Genomic DNA, 13,292 nt, shown 5'->3' on the forward strand with positions numbered 1-13,292 from the left:
GGGGGGACGCGGGGGGACGCAGGGGACCGGGGATGTTTCAGAACGCAGAGGATAGCCGGAAATCGCTAGGAGGGTGGTGACCAGCAGGCAGGGCAGGACTTGGAGACCCCACGGGTGATGGGCAGGGGGAGATGGGAGACCCCACGGGTGATGGGCGGGGGGAGATGGGAGCACCCCCGGGTGATGGGTGGGGGGAGATGGGAGACCCCACGGGTGATGGGCGGGGGGAGATGGGAGCACCCCCGGGTGATGGGTGGGGGGAGATGGGAGACCCCTCCGGGTGATGGGCAGGGGGAGATGGGAGACCCCACGGGTGATGGGCAGGGGGAGATGGGAGCACCCCCGGGTGATGGGTAGGGGGAGATGGGAGACCCCCCCGGGTGATGGGCAGGGGGAGATGGGAGACCCCATGGGTGATGGGCGGGGGAAGGGAGAGTGAGTGAGGTTCAAGGCTTTATTTCACTTTCCCTGTGGCTTCATTTGTCTCTTTTAGAAAAGATGACATCGCATAGAAATGGGGCTGGAAGAACCTCTGGAGGGACAGTTTCAGGATGACCGGACCCGCTCCTGAAGCTGATGCCAGACAACTGTTTTTCAATATGGGGTGGTGCACTGGGGGTCTAGCTGGCTCACAATGTTAAAAATATTTTTGAATCAAATTGGAAGAGTTAAAATCCAGGTTTCTGGCATTGCTGGAAAAATCAGGGCTTGTTGTTGAAGGGCAGCAGCCGGACGGAGGCGAGGATGTGCTCCCCGCAGGGCACTGTGGCTGCCTGCCCCGCTCCTCCGCTCCCTGTGGCCTCCTGACATACATCACCGGCCATTCACAGCTGCGTCGGGTAGGGTGCCTCTCGCCAGCGTCACTCATTAAGGTATCATCCAACCCAGTGTGGAGGGGGCTTGCAAGAGAAAGAGGGGTCACTAACAATTCTCCTGGGACAAGAGACTAAACTGCGTGGCCCCAGATACGCCAGGACATGTGACCACGTCACCACCAGCCCCAACAGCGCTTGGATGGGTCAGGACAGGGCTACCAGACAATTCACTCTGCCTGTCAGAAATGGTCATGATACACAGATTCAGCTAGAACAAGGCCCTTTCCCATCCCCTCCGGAAAAACTGTCCAAACAAGTGCGTAAGTCTGTGATGACTGCAATGTGAGCGGCTTCCCCTCGGCGGAATCCTGGCACCATGCGCCGCCCGCACTCCGATCCCTGGCAGTCCTGCACCCGTTGCGGGAAAAGTTCTCTGCACCACAGCTCCGTCTATCCATGTGGGCAATGAAGGACAGCCCCGAGGCCTCAGGAGGCCCATGTCCAGCTGCTCCCCTCATTCCTCTCCCCTGCTTGGCCTCAGGTGCTTCACTGGGAATCTTGGTTTTACACTGGGAGGTTGACTGTTTTTCCCCAACTGCTACAACTTGTAAACATATTGACGGTGAGCGTTGATGACGGAATTCAAGTTGGTGGTGGTGGTGCCCTGCGTTGGCCTCCGCCGCAGGGGGCCAGTGTGGTCCGGAGCCTTGGGCCGCACCTGGGGAGTCCCTTGCTGTACATGGGGTGGGAAGCTGAGCCCTTCCCTCACCAGCCTTCTTGCTCTGGGGCCCGACTGCCGTCTGTCCAGAAGGCCTCCCCACCACTGTGTGGAGACTCCAGCAGACCCAGTCTCTGGGTTGGGGGGCCTGCTGGTCTCTGCTGTGCTGGAGCAAAGCAGGCACGCAGGTGACTCAGTGGGTGGTCTGTTCCGGGCTGCTCCCCTGACATGGGCTGGCCTGGGGACCTAGGCCAAGGCCAGCGCACACCAGGCCTCTTGGCGCAGAGCCCCCCTGAGGCCAGCCTGGGGGCTCGGGGCCGTGGAGGGGAAGGCAAAGTCCTCAGGCTCGAACTTGAACTCCAAGTGGCCGGGGGCAAGGGAGTCATCCTCCTGGCCAGAGGCCTGCAGGGACAGGAGAGCGTGAGAATGCGGGGTGGGGCGTGGGGCGTGGGGGGCTGGGGGAAGCTGCAGCCTCTTAGGAGCTCCCATGACCGGTATTTGCCCTTAGGGACCCCCTGATGCCCTGGAATGGCATGGGGGACCCCACGTGAGGCACTGGGGTTTCCCCCACATCTGGCACAGAGCCAGCTCTAGGGGACGGGCCACCATACTGATGGCCAAAGGCGGCCGGTGTGTCCTGCCCACCTGCTGGAAGAGGCTCCGAGGGGCTCTGATGGGATCTGACTTGGCCGAGGAAGCACAGGGGCCCCAGCTCTGGGCACCCCACCCCAGCCCACCCCCTTACCTGGGGGGCCATGCTGGGCCCAGGGCACACTGGGGACGCCAGGCTGGGCTTGGCTTTCGAAGTGGCTGCTGAGCTGTCAGTGTTGGCGACAGCAGATGGGGAGGCCGAGGCATTCCTTGTGGATCCTGGAAGCGAAGAGGGGGTGTTTACAGAGGGGTCAGGTGTGGCCTCACTTCCCCTTCCTGCCATGTAGCCAGGTCTCCTCTGGCCCCGGCCCAGAGAGGTTTGGAGACTCCTCACGGTCACACCGCAGGCGTGGGTGGTGGGGCCGGGCGTGGCTTCCTTGGCCCCACCTCTGCCCCTGCTGCCCACATGCTGTCGCCACCCTGGCACCCCACACCCCCCCCAGCAAGGTCACCACAGGGCAGAGCTGGGGGCATTTGGACTTCCAGAGGACTGTGCTTGAACCAAACACACAGGTCTCTCATGACGGAACTGGAGGCACCGAAGGCCACCCCGCAGGAGCGGGGCTGACTGCAGGGCCTGGCCACGCACCTGAGGAGCCCCTGGCCTTGGCGATGGTCTTTGGCTTCCGCTTCCGTGTCTGGATGCTTTCCTTCTTCATAGCCAGAGGCCGCGGCACCTGGCAGGAGTGGCGAGGGTGGAGGCTGGTCCCATCCCTGCTCACCCCGGGCCCCTTGCACAGCACCCCCTCATTCCAGCCCCCCAGAGCCAGTCACTCCTGGAGCTGGCTGTGTCCTCACAGCCCTGGTGGGTCAGCTGCCAGCTGGGCTGGGTGAGAGGGAGCCCATGGAGCTGGATTCCCATCCCCCCGTCCGACAGAGCTGCCAGGGGCCAGAAGGCACCAGGGGTGCCCAGAGGGCAGGAGCAGTGTCCTTGTCTGGCCCAGGCCGAATGGCTGTGGTGAGCCTCAGTCAGCGCGTCTGTGCCGTGAGTGTAACAGGAATAGCCCGGGCCCCCGGGGGTGGTGCTGCAGTCGGCCGGCCGGGACATGTGTGTACAACAGCCCAGGGGACAATAGCCATCCTGCCGGCTCCTCCCCAGCCTCTTGATCTGAGAGTGCGGACAGCGCTCGCTAGGAGGCTGGACAGAGGCCTCCCCGCCCTGCCCCGGGGACCACACTCACCCCATGCAGCTTCATGTAGAGGCCGCAGGCGTTGCACACGGGCTCCCCCTCCGAGTTCCGCCGCCACAGCGTGGTGTTGGTCGTGTGGCAGTTGGTGCAGCAGAGGCCGGCGCGGCGGGACGAGGACTGTGGGGGCGAGGGAGACTGGAGTGAGCCCCGGGCCGGGTGCGCGGCTGGAGCAGGGGGACGGAAGCGAGACTCAGGTCGGCCTTGCAGCCACGCAGGACCCGGTGAGAAGGTCGTGAGCTCTGCAATGGCCTCGCCTGGCAGCTCTGCCTGGACACGCTCTTGAGCCCTGGGAAAGGTAACTTTACCTTCCTGGGCCTCAGTTTCCCCCCAAGTAAAAAGGGGGTGATAACAGACCCACCACAGGCCAGTTGTGGGGTTCAGAGCCCGTGGGGGCCAGGCACCTAGACACGGCAATGGTTTTCCTATTGTCTCTTTTAGCACCAACGCTGCGCCTGGACCCCGTGGTTCTGCAGTGCAGCAGCACTCCAAGGCCACAGGGTCCCCCGGAGGCCAGGACACAACAAGCGTCAGGGCCTGTGGTCCCCCTGGACACCCGCCTCCCAGGCCGGGGGGCCCCACCGGACAGAGGCTGAGGGCTCCGGGTCCCACCTGCCTATGTCTCCCCATTGTTGTGCACTGCGCCTGGTGGTGGAGCAAGACTAGACCCATCTGGAAACTTCCAGAGGCTCCAACATTGCCTCCCTCCTTCCCGTGGCTCTCAGTAGAGACTGACCCCCAATCTGGCAGGCCCAGGTCCAATCAGAGGTCCCAAAGCTCCAGGGCCCCAGTCCGTGAGCTCAGTTGGGGCTCAGGAATCTGAACCGAGGGAGGCCTGGGAGGCTCTGAGCTGCCTGCCTGGGGAGTCCCTGTTGAAGGTGGACCAGGGGCCTCCCACCAGCTCAAGCCAGCCTTTCTCCCACTGGCCGCACAAGTTGGTGCTTGGAGGGAGGTGGTGTTTGGGAGCTCGGGAGCTCCAGCCCAGGGCCCCAGAGGCACCTCAGACTTGAAGCCCTTTCCCGAATCTCAGAGCACAGCTCTGCTGGTGGCACCACCCTTCCCAGCCACTTGTCCCCAGACCTGGTTCTCCTGGGGGGCTGCTGTTTCTACCCCCAGCCCCTACCCTGACCCCATCGGTCCCCTTCCCTCAGGTTGCACAGCCCCTGCCTGGTCCAGGTCCCCGGCCTCTCTTGCCAGGATCACAGTGGTGGCTCTGCAGGAGCTCTGTCCTGCCCTCCCGGCGGCAGCCAGGGCCAGACCATCAGTGTGCCTCAGGCACAGGACGCAGCCCATGAGAATGGGGCCCCCACACTCAAAGCCATGCCCCCAGATTCTCTAGCCAGGACAGAGCCAGAGAGCAGGCACAAGTGAGCCAGCCACACTAGGGGAAAGAATCCATCCTGGACGAGGGCTGAGTGGACCCAGCCAGCCTCAGCTTCCCCGCCTGTGTCTGTTACTTACGTGAGCAGACACAGCCAGCCTCAGTTTTCCTGTCTGTTACAGCCCACCTCGGTTTCCCCATCTGTTACAGCCCTCTATGAGCAGACACAGCCAGCCTCGGCTTCCCCGTCTGTTACAGCCTGCCTCGGTTTCCCCATCTGTTACTGCCATGAGCAGACACAGCCAGCCTCGGCTTCCCCGTCTGTTATAGCCTGCCTCGGTTTCCCTGTCTGTTACTGCCATGAGCAGACACAGCCAGCCTCGGCTTCCCCGTCTGTTATAGCCTGCCTCGGTTTCCCTGTCTGTTACTGCCATGAGCAGACACAGCCAGCCTCGGCTTCCCCGTCTGTTATAGCCTGCCTCGGTTTCCCTGTCTGTTACTGCCATGAGCAGAAACAGCCAGCCTCGGTTTTCCCATCTGTTATAGCCTGCTTCGGTTTCCCCATCTGTTACTGCCCTCTATGATCAGATGAGGGCCGGCCTTGCTGACCATCTCCTGCCTACCCTTCCCCCAGGCTGCTGCCAAGGGCACAGGCCGTCCTGTCGAAGGCCTGAGTGGGAGAGTGGGGGCCTCCCTGCAGCCCTGAGCACCAGCCAGCCCCCAGACTCAAGGCCTCCTCGACCCCCAGCCGCAGCTGCAGGCAGTTGCCAAAGGCTCTGGGAACGCTGCCCCTGCTTCATCTGGGGCCAGGCCTCCTGTCTCCAGGCAGGACCCTGCCCTGAGCTCCATGACAAAGAGGCAGAAAGGAAAGGAGGGGGCCAGGCCAATGAGGCCGGGGAGGCTTGAGAGGTGCCTCAGCTTGCAGCTCCTGGCCTGACTGCAGAGGACAATGTCTCCCACCCTGGGCCAACAGCATCCAGCCACTCAGGGTCTCCAGTGGTCTCTCTAGGGGGATGCTGGGGGTGAGATTTGTGCTCACGCTGGAGGGCCCAGCCCAGGCCCCAGCAGAGCTGGGAGGGAGATGGTGCCTGGTCCCGGCTGGATGGTGGGCACCCTTCGTGCAGGAGCAATTGGGGTCACCCAGGGCCCCCAGATGGTGTCTCTCCCCGGGATGCCCCCCGCCACACCCTGATGGGTCTAGAAGCAGCTACTGTTACTGGACAGGATTTGAGTTTGGTCCAGCCTCCCTCTCTTCTATCCTCGTCGGGTGCCAGGTGCTGTGGCTGCTTTCTTGGTGGCCTCAGGCCACTGTCCAGCATGAGGCATGGTCTCCTTCCCACCTCTCGGACACCCACCCATCCGTCTGTCTTCCTGAAGTGGAAAGAAATCTCCCCCAGGGCTGCCAGACGGATTGACCCAGCATGCCTAGGTAAATGTGAATTTCTGCCTAGGTAAATGTGAATTTCTGATACATGATGAATCCTTTGTCTCCTGCAGTATCTGGGACATGAATGCTAAAATATTTGTGTTTATCTGAAATCACATGGAACTGCGTGTGGCCTGGAGTTTATTTGCTGACTCCCTCCTTGTGCCCCAGCAGTCCCCGCCTTCAGACTGAGGGGCATCCATGGCCCAAGGCCCGTCCTCTTCCCTGAACCAGAGGGACCCTCGGGTCTGGGACCGGCCATCTCCCCTTAGCACACACAGATAGGGGTGCACACACATGAGCACACTCCACACGTCCCCCCACAGCTGCCAGCACGCCCCGACGGAGCCACGTCTGAGACACGGGTTGTGGAAAGAAACAAGGTGGGGCGCACAGGACGTGTGTGGGTTGGGACAGCCCCCAGCAGCGGGCACACCCCTCACCCCGCACCCCTGCGAGTGCCAGGGAAACACCTGGAACCCACCTTGAATGTTTTCACAGTGAGCATGTTTCATGTCTATCAAATTAAGACAATGGGAAAAACATGGACCTCACAACACTTTTCAAAGTGCGTCTCCACCTACCCTTTCCTAAATCTTCACCAGATCGCTATTGTACGAGTGGGAGACTGAGGCTCAGAGGAGCTGCGGGACCAGAGGAAACTGAGGAGGCCCGGGGTGGACAGAACCGCCCCCCTCGGCCAGGTACTTCGGGGACACGCTCCCAGCAGCTTGCCCGCACCGGGGCTCCCTGTGCCACCATACCGCGACGATGCCTTCATCTGTCCCCTCCTCACTGCCCAACAAGCAGCCCAGCCTGGCCACACTCAGCACCCTGCCCCCCAGGCCTCTCTCCCGGCTGCATTTCGTTTTTCTTTTTTATCGGTTCTTTTCAAAAGAAGTCAGACTTCAAAGCCTGCTTGCGCACAGCAGAGCCGCTCTAAGCACCAGGCTCTGTGCGCATCTGAGACATCCAAATAAATCAGGCTCTGGGCAGGGCAGGGCCCGGGCCGGTGCTGGCGGAAATTCAAGGAAGGCGGGAGAGGGAAGGAGGTTCGAGCCTGGCTTGGAGGGATGAAGCGCACATGCCGGGAAACACTTTGGAGTAAAGGTGCAGGTCACAGTGACCCGCAGTGCAGCAGCCTCCTCTGAGATGGAAGACTGGGCCGTGGACAACCAGAGGCTGCTGTGCCACAGAGTCTGAGTCTTGGGGACGGATGAGTGGCTGGAATGTCTCCAAATTCAAACAGGTCCCCTCCTGGAGGGGGGATGTAGTAAGCACTTGATACAGTGCCCATGCCCCTTGCTGGCCGAGGACAAACTGACTTGGGGACGTGGGTCTGTGAAGGGCTCGAAGGAAGGAAACCCTGGGGTTGGGTGGGTGTTAGGTGCCTGACTCCAGGTAAGGACCAGTCTTGCTCAGCGGGAAGGGATGCTTGGCTCCATGCAACACTGGGCTACTTCCTGGAGCTGGTGCCAGAGGTGGCTCAGGGCTAGGAGGTCTGCTGTCCGCACTGCCCTTGGCTGCCGGGCCCCAGGCTTCAGCCGAGGCTTCAGTGTTCTTGGGGGTGGGCTGCTTGGGGCCCAAGAGCTCCCAACCGTGTCCGAGCACAGAGCCAGACCATGGGGAGAGGGCACGGTGGTCCCTACACTCCGAGGCCTCTGGTCTTGGCAAGATGGACAGTAAACAGGGTCCTCCCCCAGGAGGCACCCCAAAGCCCACCCTGCCTACCCCAGACCAGGGAATGGAGGCCTCATCACGCCAAGGGCCCCCATCAGCCCGTCCTCAGAGCCAAGGCCCAAGCACACAACACCAGCTAATTTAATTTTTACAGCAAGGCGTGGACGGTTCCAAGTTCCTCTCCCCACTTCTCAGATGAGGAGACAAAGGCTCAAAGAGCTGGGGAACTGTCTACGAGATGCCCCAGCCCAGGAGTCTGGGATCCAACTGGACACAGGTATTGCCCGGCTGGAAGACCCAGGGCAGGGCAGGGCAGCAGGAGGGGCTCCCTCCTAGCAGCTCCTCCTGACACCAGAGTGTCCCGGTGCTCAGTTCAAGGCCTGGCAGGGGGGAGAGTGGATGCAGCCAGAGGAGGGGCAGCCCTTTGCATGGGTGAGGGTGAAGGGAGGTCTGGGCTGCAGTCTCACAGGAGCTGGGCTGAGCTCCCTGCCACTTCTCTTTTTTTAAAAAAAATTTAATTTAACTTAAAATGTAATTAAATATAAGAGAAGTTAATTTCAATTACAATTTTTTTTTTTTTTTTTTGTGAGGAGGTCTTGCTGTGTTGCCCAGGCTGGAGTGCAGTGGTGCCATCTCAGCTCATTGCAGCCTCAGTCTCTCAGCTCAAAAGATCCTCCTGCCTCAGCCTCTCAAGTAGCTGGGACCATGGGTGTGTGCCATCGTGACTGGCTAACTTTTAAATTTTTTGTAGAGACCTGGTCTCCCTATGTTGCCCAAGCTGGTTTCGAACTCCTGGGCTCAAGTGATCCTCCTGCCTTAGCCTCCCAAAGTGCTGGGATTACAGGCATGAGCCATTGCACAGGACCAATTTATTTATTTTTAGAGACAGAGTCTCCCTCTGTTGCCCAGGCTGGAGTGCATTGGTGTGATCATAGCTTACTATACCCTTGAACTCTTGGGCTCAAGTGATCATCCTGCCTCAGCCTCCTGAGTAGCTGGGACCACAGGTGTGTGCTACCATGTCTGACTAATCTCTTTTTTTTTTTTTTTTTAAATTTTTAGTGGAGATGGGTTCTTGCTATGTTGCCCAGGCTGGTCTCGAACTCCTGAGCTTAAGCAATCCTCCTGCCTCAGCCTTCCAAAATTCTGGGACTATAGGTATGAGCCACCGTGCCTGGCCCCTAACCCCTTCTTAACCTCAGTGGTTAACCCCTCAGTGAGGGCCACGTGGACGCCAGGCTGGAACAGCACACCTGGGAGCACAGGCAGAGTCACAGGAGCACACAAGCCAAGAGGGGGACGGACTCCCAGGAGCCTTCCCTCCGAGAGGCAGGCATGGGAGGAGGCTGGGCCTGCAGAGCCCCAGGCCCTAGGCCAGCTCCAAGGAAGAGAAGTGACGGCCGCCCCCGGCCTGTGGTCCTGCTTCCCACCACCTGCTCCACTGGGACCTCCCACGCTCAGGTCCTGGTCCCCCACAGCCCAGGGCCCCAGGATTTCCCCTCAGCCTGTAACTGAGGGATGTTCAGAGCTGCACCAGCACAGGGCGCGAATCCAGGCACCTAGAACAGCCACCCGGCAGGACAGCGGCAGGAGGGCTGGCCTCCACCCAGGGTGACGGCGGGAGCTGGCTGATCGACCCCGCACGGAGTCCACATCACCAGCGGAGGAGGGCTTGGTGCCCAGGAACATACCCTTGCTCAGCCTTCTGACCCAGGGGCCACTGTGGCCTCCTCAATTTTAGATAACTTGCAAACGACATCAACACCCCAAATCCTTATTTGTAAAATTACTTGAAAGTAAAGGTTTGCCTGGGGAAACGTATAGAACAAAGTAACTTTCAGCCTCTTCCAGCCTCTGGGGACTGTGCCCTGCCTGGGGCAAAAGTCCAGGCTCCGGAGTCCCCCACTCCCTGCTCAGCCACAAGCCAGGAAGAACCAAAAGTGAAAACAAGTTTAGCCCATGAGGCAGAGGACAGGCATAAACCTGGTGTCCCTGCGGTCCCTGAAATATGGGTAGAAAGTGCTCCCTGAGGGGACTACAGACCCAAAGACTCTCCAATTTCAGATTTCAAGGCCCTTTAATCAAGTATCCAGCAGCCACCTTCCCTCAAGCCTCATCCCAGGTAGGGTCACCTTGAGGCCTCCGAGACAGGGCCAGGCCACAGCCAGCCACCACCGACTTGTAGCGCTGAGCTCCTGGCTCCTGGCAGCAGCCCTTCTTGGACCCAGCACTCAGCTGAGCCTGGCTGACACCGTTGCTCCAGAGCCTGGGCTCCTGGCCCCCAGAGCGCTCCCAGGGCTGGGCGCTATGAGCTGGTGGCCCCTGGCATCCCCACTGGGATCCCCTGCCCTGCCCTGAGCGCTCTCAAAGAAGACCTGAGCCGGCCTGACCTGACCCACCGGGGCGGGCATCCAGGCTGTTTTTGGGACACTCCCTACCCCCTACCCCAGGGGCTCTGGTGTCACCTGGGTGGATTGCAAGAGGTCCCCTCGGGGGAGCACTGCGCCCAGGCGCCCCTCTGCCCAGCCCGAACTCACCAGGCGCTTCTGAGGCCGAACGAGCGGCCGGTTGACGCCGTTCATCTTGTGGTAGAGGCCGCAGGCATTGCACAGGTAGTGGCCGGTGCCGTCTCGGCGCCACAGCGGTGTGGACAGGGCCCCGCAGTTGACACACTCACGACCCTCACCCGGGAACTCCTCCAAGAAGTCGGACACTGAGGGGACAGGCAGCTGGTGGGCCCAGGCCCTCCCCTCCCCAGGATCCTCCCCAGCTCATGGGCCGGCACCCTCCCCTCCCCAGGAGCCTGGCGGCTTTCGTTAGACGAATAAATTAAAGGCACAAATTTTGTGCCTTAAATGTATTTTATTTTAAAATTTATTTGCTTACTTAATCTTATTTTTAAATTTTTAATTCACATACGATAAAATTCGCTAGGGTTGGTTTTTCAAGGATGGGGTGTTAATAAACAGAACCTGAAGACAGACACCTGGGACTCCCGGCTCCGGGACCAGGGGCCAGCACTGGCCTCTGCCTGTTTGACCTGCTGAGAAAGCAGGGTGTCTACACTGGCGGGGGAGGTGGATGAAGTGGTGTCTACACTGGCAGGGGAGGGATGAAGGGGCTTTATCTGGCAGACACTCTTGGGCGCCCCTGGGCTCTCCTGGGAACGCTAACCCCGCTGTCCTCCTGTTCTGCAAAGCGGGTCCATGACAGGGGTGGGGGGTTGGGAGGGTGGAGGAGGTGCCTTCTGTCAGCTTGGCTGTGGTCGCAACCAGTGTCCTTCCTTTAGAAGGCCAGCCCCGCCTCACAGCCCCCTGGGGCCGGGCTTCGCACACTGTGCGGCTGGGGGTGGAGGTCTTCCTGGTCCCCTCCAGGCCCGGCCCGGCGCCGGCGCGAGGGAGGCCCGGGCGCCGAGTGGGGGTGGGGCAGGGATCAATCATCGCCCCGCCGGGGGTGGGCGCCAGCAGCGGGGCTGTCCAGGGAGGCGGGGGCCAGGGGTCCTGCGGACGCCGCTGCGCCCGCTTCCTGCGCCAAAGGGCCGGCGGGGTCCCAAAGGCAGCTCCGGAGCTGGGTGTCGAGGCCTCCAAGGTCCCGGAGGGACGGGATGGGCCCCTGCGGAGCTCAGAGGCGCCGCCTTCGCCAGAAAGTGACTACGCTGCAACCGGGAAGAGCCGCTCCCCTCACAGGCCGAGAATCCGATTCTCCAAACTGATACTCGGGAAGCGACTGAAACCAGGTCTCAAATTAAAATCAGTAAACATCCTAGAACCGAGACGAATGTGGCCACTTAAATAAACCGATGTTTTGGGCTTTATAAAAATCGTTTCCAAAACTTTTCAAAAACAAAAACAAAAACGATTAAGACTTTTGAGGCTCCACATTGGCACAATCCGGAATGCTGTTTGGAAATAGATGTTCCTTCTCATTAACAGGTTAAAACAGAATTCTGGATGGGTGTTTCCCGTGCGGGGTGTTACCCAGGTTTACTCGTCTCGCCCCGGGGCTGCTGGTGTCGCTCCTGGCAGGGAGGCTCGGACCGTGGGGGAGGATGAAGGGAGCGTTTCTCAGGGTGCGGGTTTGCACCCGGATTCGGCCGCTCCTGGGCCCCGAGACTGTGGAGCCCCCGCACTCACCGAAGGTGGGCCTGCGGCCTGGGAGGCCGTGCAGGACGCTGCCATCGAAGGGCCCGGCAGTCCAGGACTGGGCCACGTCGGGGCTCACGTAGGCCGGGTAGGTGGCGGAGTACGAGGTCCCCACCGGCCGCCCAAGCGGGGCCGCGAACTGTTCTCGAGGCAACAGCGCGCCCTGGTAGGCACTGCCGTCTCGGCCCCCCGCGCTGCCGCCGCTGCCGGGCCCCGAGGGGCTGTGCGCGAAAGGGAAGGCGGTGGCCCCGGGCGGGTGCGCGGCTGGCGGGTGCGGGCTGCCCGGGCCGAAGGCCGACGAATCCGCGGTGGCTGTCTGCGCCCAGCCGGGGCGCGCAGCGAGCTCGGGGGGCTGCGGGCTCGGCTCACACCCGGACAGGTAGGACAGCATCGAGGGGACGCGCGCCGGCGGCACAAACATCGGAGAGCCGGCGCCCGGAGCGTGCAGGAAGGAGCCCGAGTCGGCGTAGGCGGCCTGGCGAGGGCTCGCGGCCAGCGCCAGGCTCTGGTACATCCTCCCAGGCGTGGTCTTGACCTGCAGGGAAGAGGGACAGGTGTGGAGGTCACGGGAGCTCTGCGCCCTCCGCCAGCGCCCGAGCTTATGCCGGGCAGGTGCCGCCGCTTCGGGCAGCGCTTCCCAGTCCCCAGCCCGGGACGTTCGCGGGGCGGGTCCCCGAACCCGAGGGAGAGGAACCGCGGGGATGGGAGAGGCCAGCGCGTCATCCCCGGGGCAGTCACAACGCCGAGCCCACCTCCTCCCCGACCGGGCTTCGGAGGTCCCCGGGGTGAGCTCGGTGGGGGCCTGGGAAGGACGGGCCTGGCGCGGCCGCAGGACGCAGGGCCTGGAGAGCGGGGCCCCGCCGCGCTGGGAGGGGCCGGGTGGGGAGGGGCGCGCGGCTGCAGCCCGGGCTGGAGCACTCACCAGCGGGCAGGGAGGGCGGCAGGGCACGGCGGTGGCGGTGGGTCGGCGACCGGCGGGCCGAAGACTGGAAGCCCGGGCCGCTGAGGCTCCGCAGCCCCCTCCGCGCCGCCCCGGCCCGCCCCCGCCGCGCCGCCCCTTCCCTCCCCGCGCCCGCCCCTTCTTCCCCGCAGGGTCAGCGCTGGGGCTCCGGCCGTAGAGCCACGTGACCCTGGCAGGCCCTGCTCGCGGGGCTTGGCGACAAGGACGCACGACACGGGGCGGCCAGCGCGGAGCCCGGACCAGTGCATCTAGACAGGCGGGCCGAGGGCTTCGTGGGCCCCGGGGAGTCGGGCGCAGAGACTTCTCTCCAAGTTGGTGCGAGTCCCGAGCCCTCTGCCTCCCTGCCCCGGCCCCCGCCGAAGGCTGGCCTAAAGACGGGCTCCGTGTCTGG

General features: G+C 62.2%; 1 protein-coding gene across 1 annotated transcript; it reads right to left on the reverse strand.

Moving 5' to 3' along the window:
* Nucleotides 1-440: 440 nt before the first annotated feature.
* GATA5 (GATA binding protein 5) lies at nt 441-12,930 on the reverse strand. The gene is made up of 7 exons (XM_055104741.2): nt 12,863-12,930; nt 11,932-12,475; nt 10,336-10,511; nt 3,366-3,491; nt 2,774-2,861; nt 2,279-2,403; nt 441-1,935 (listed from the first exon to the last, which is right to left on the reverse strand). Exons 2-7 carry the CDS (start codon nt 12,452-12,454, stop codon nt 1,780-1,782), a joined length of 1,194 nt encoding a protein of 397 aa, XP_054960716.1. The 5' UTR covers nt 12,455-12,475; nt 12,863-12,930; the 3' UTR covers nt 441-1,779.
* Nucleotides 12,931-13,292: the final 362 nt, after the last annotated feature.

The sequence above is a fragment of the Pan paniscus genome, chromosome 21, assembly GCF_029289425.2.
Source record: "Pan paniscus chromosome 21, NHGRI_mPanPan1-v2.0_pri, whole genome shotgun sequence".
Taxonomy (NCBI): Eukaryota; Metazoa; Chordata; class Mammalia; order Primates; family Hominidae; genus Pan; species Pan paniscus.

What these genes read in the sequence shown, in the direction of transcription:
- GATA5 (XM_055104741.2), bottom strand. Translation starts at nt 12,454, where the DNA reads ATGTACCAGAGCCTGGCGCTGGCCGCGAGCCCTCGCCAGGCCGCCTAC. An exon ending in AGGCCGCAGGCCCACCTTCG is followed by an intron (nt 10,512 to 11,931) that starts GTGAGTGCGGGG and finishes CTGTCCCCTCAG; the next exon opens with TGTCCGACTTCTTGGAGGAG. An exon ending in TTCGGCCTCAGAAGCGCCTG is followed by an intron (nt 3,492 to 10,335) that starts GTGAGTTCGGGC and finishes TCGCCCCCACAG; the next exon opens with TCCTCGTCCCGCCGCGCCGG.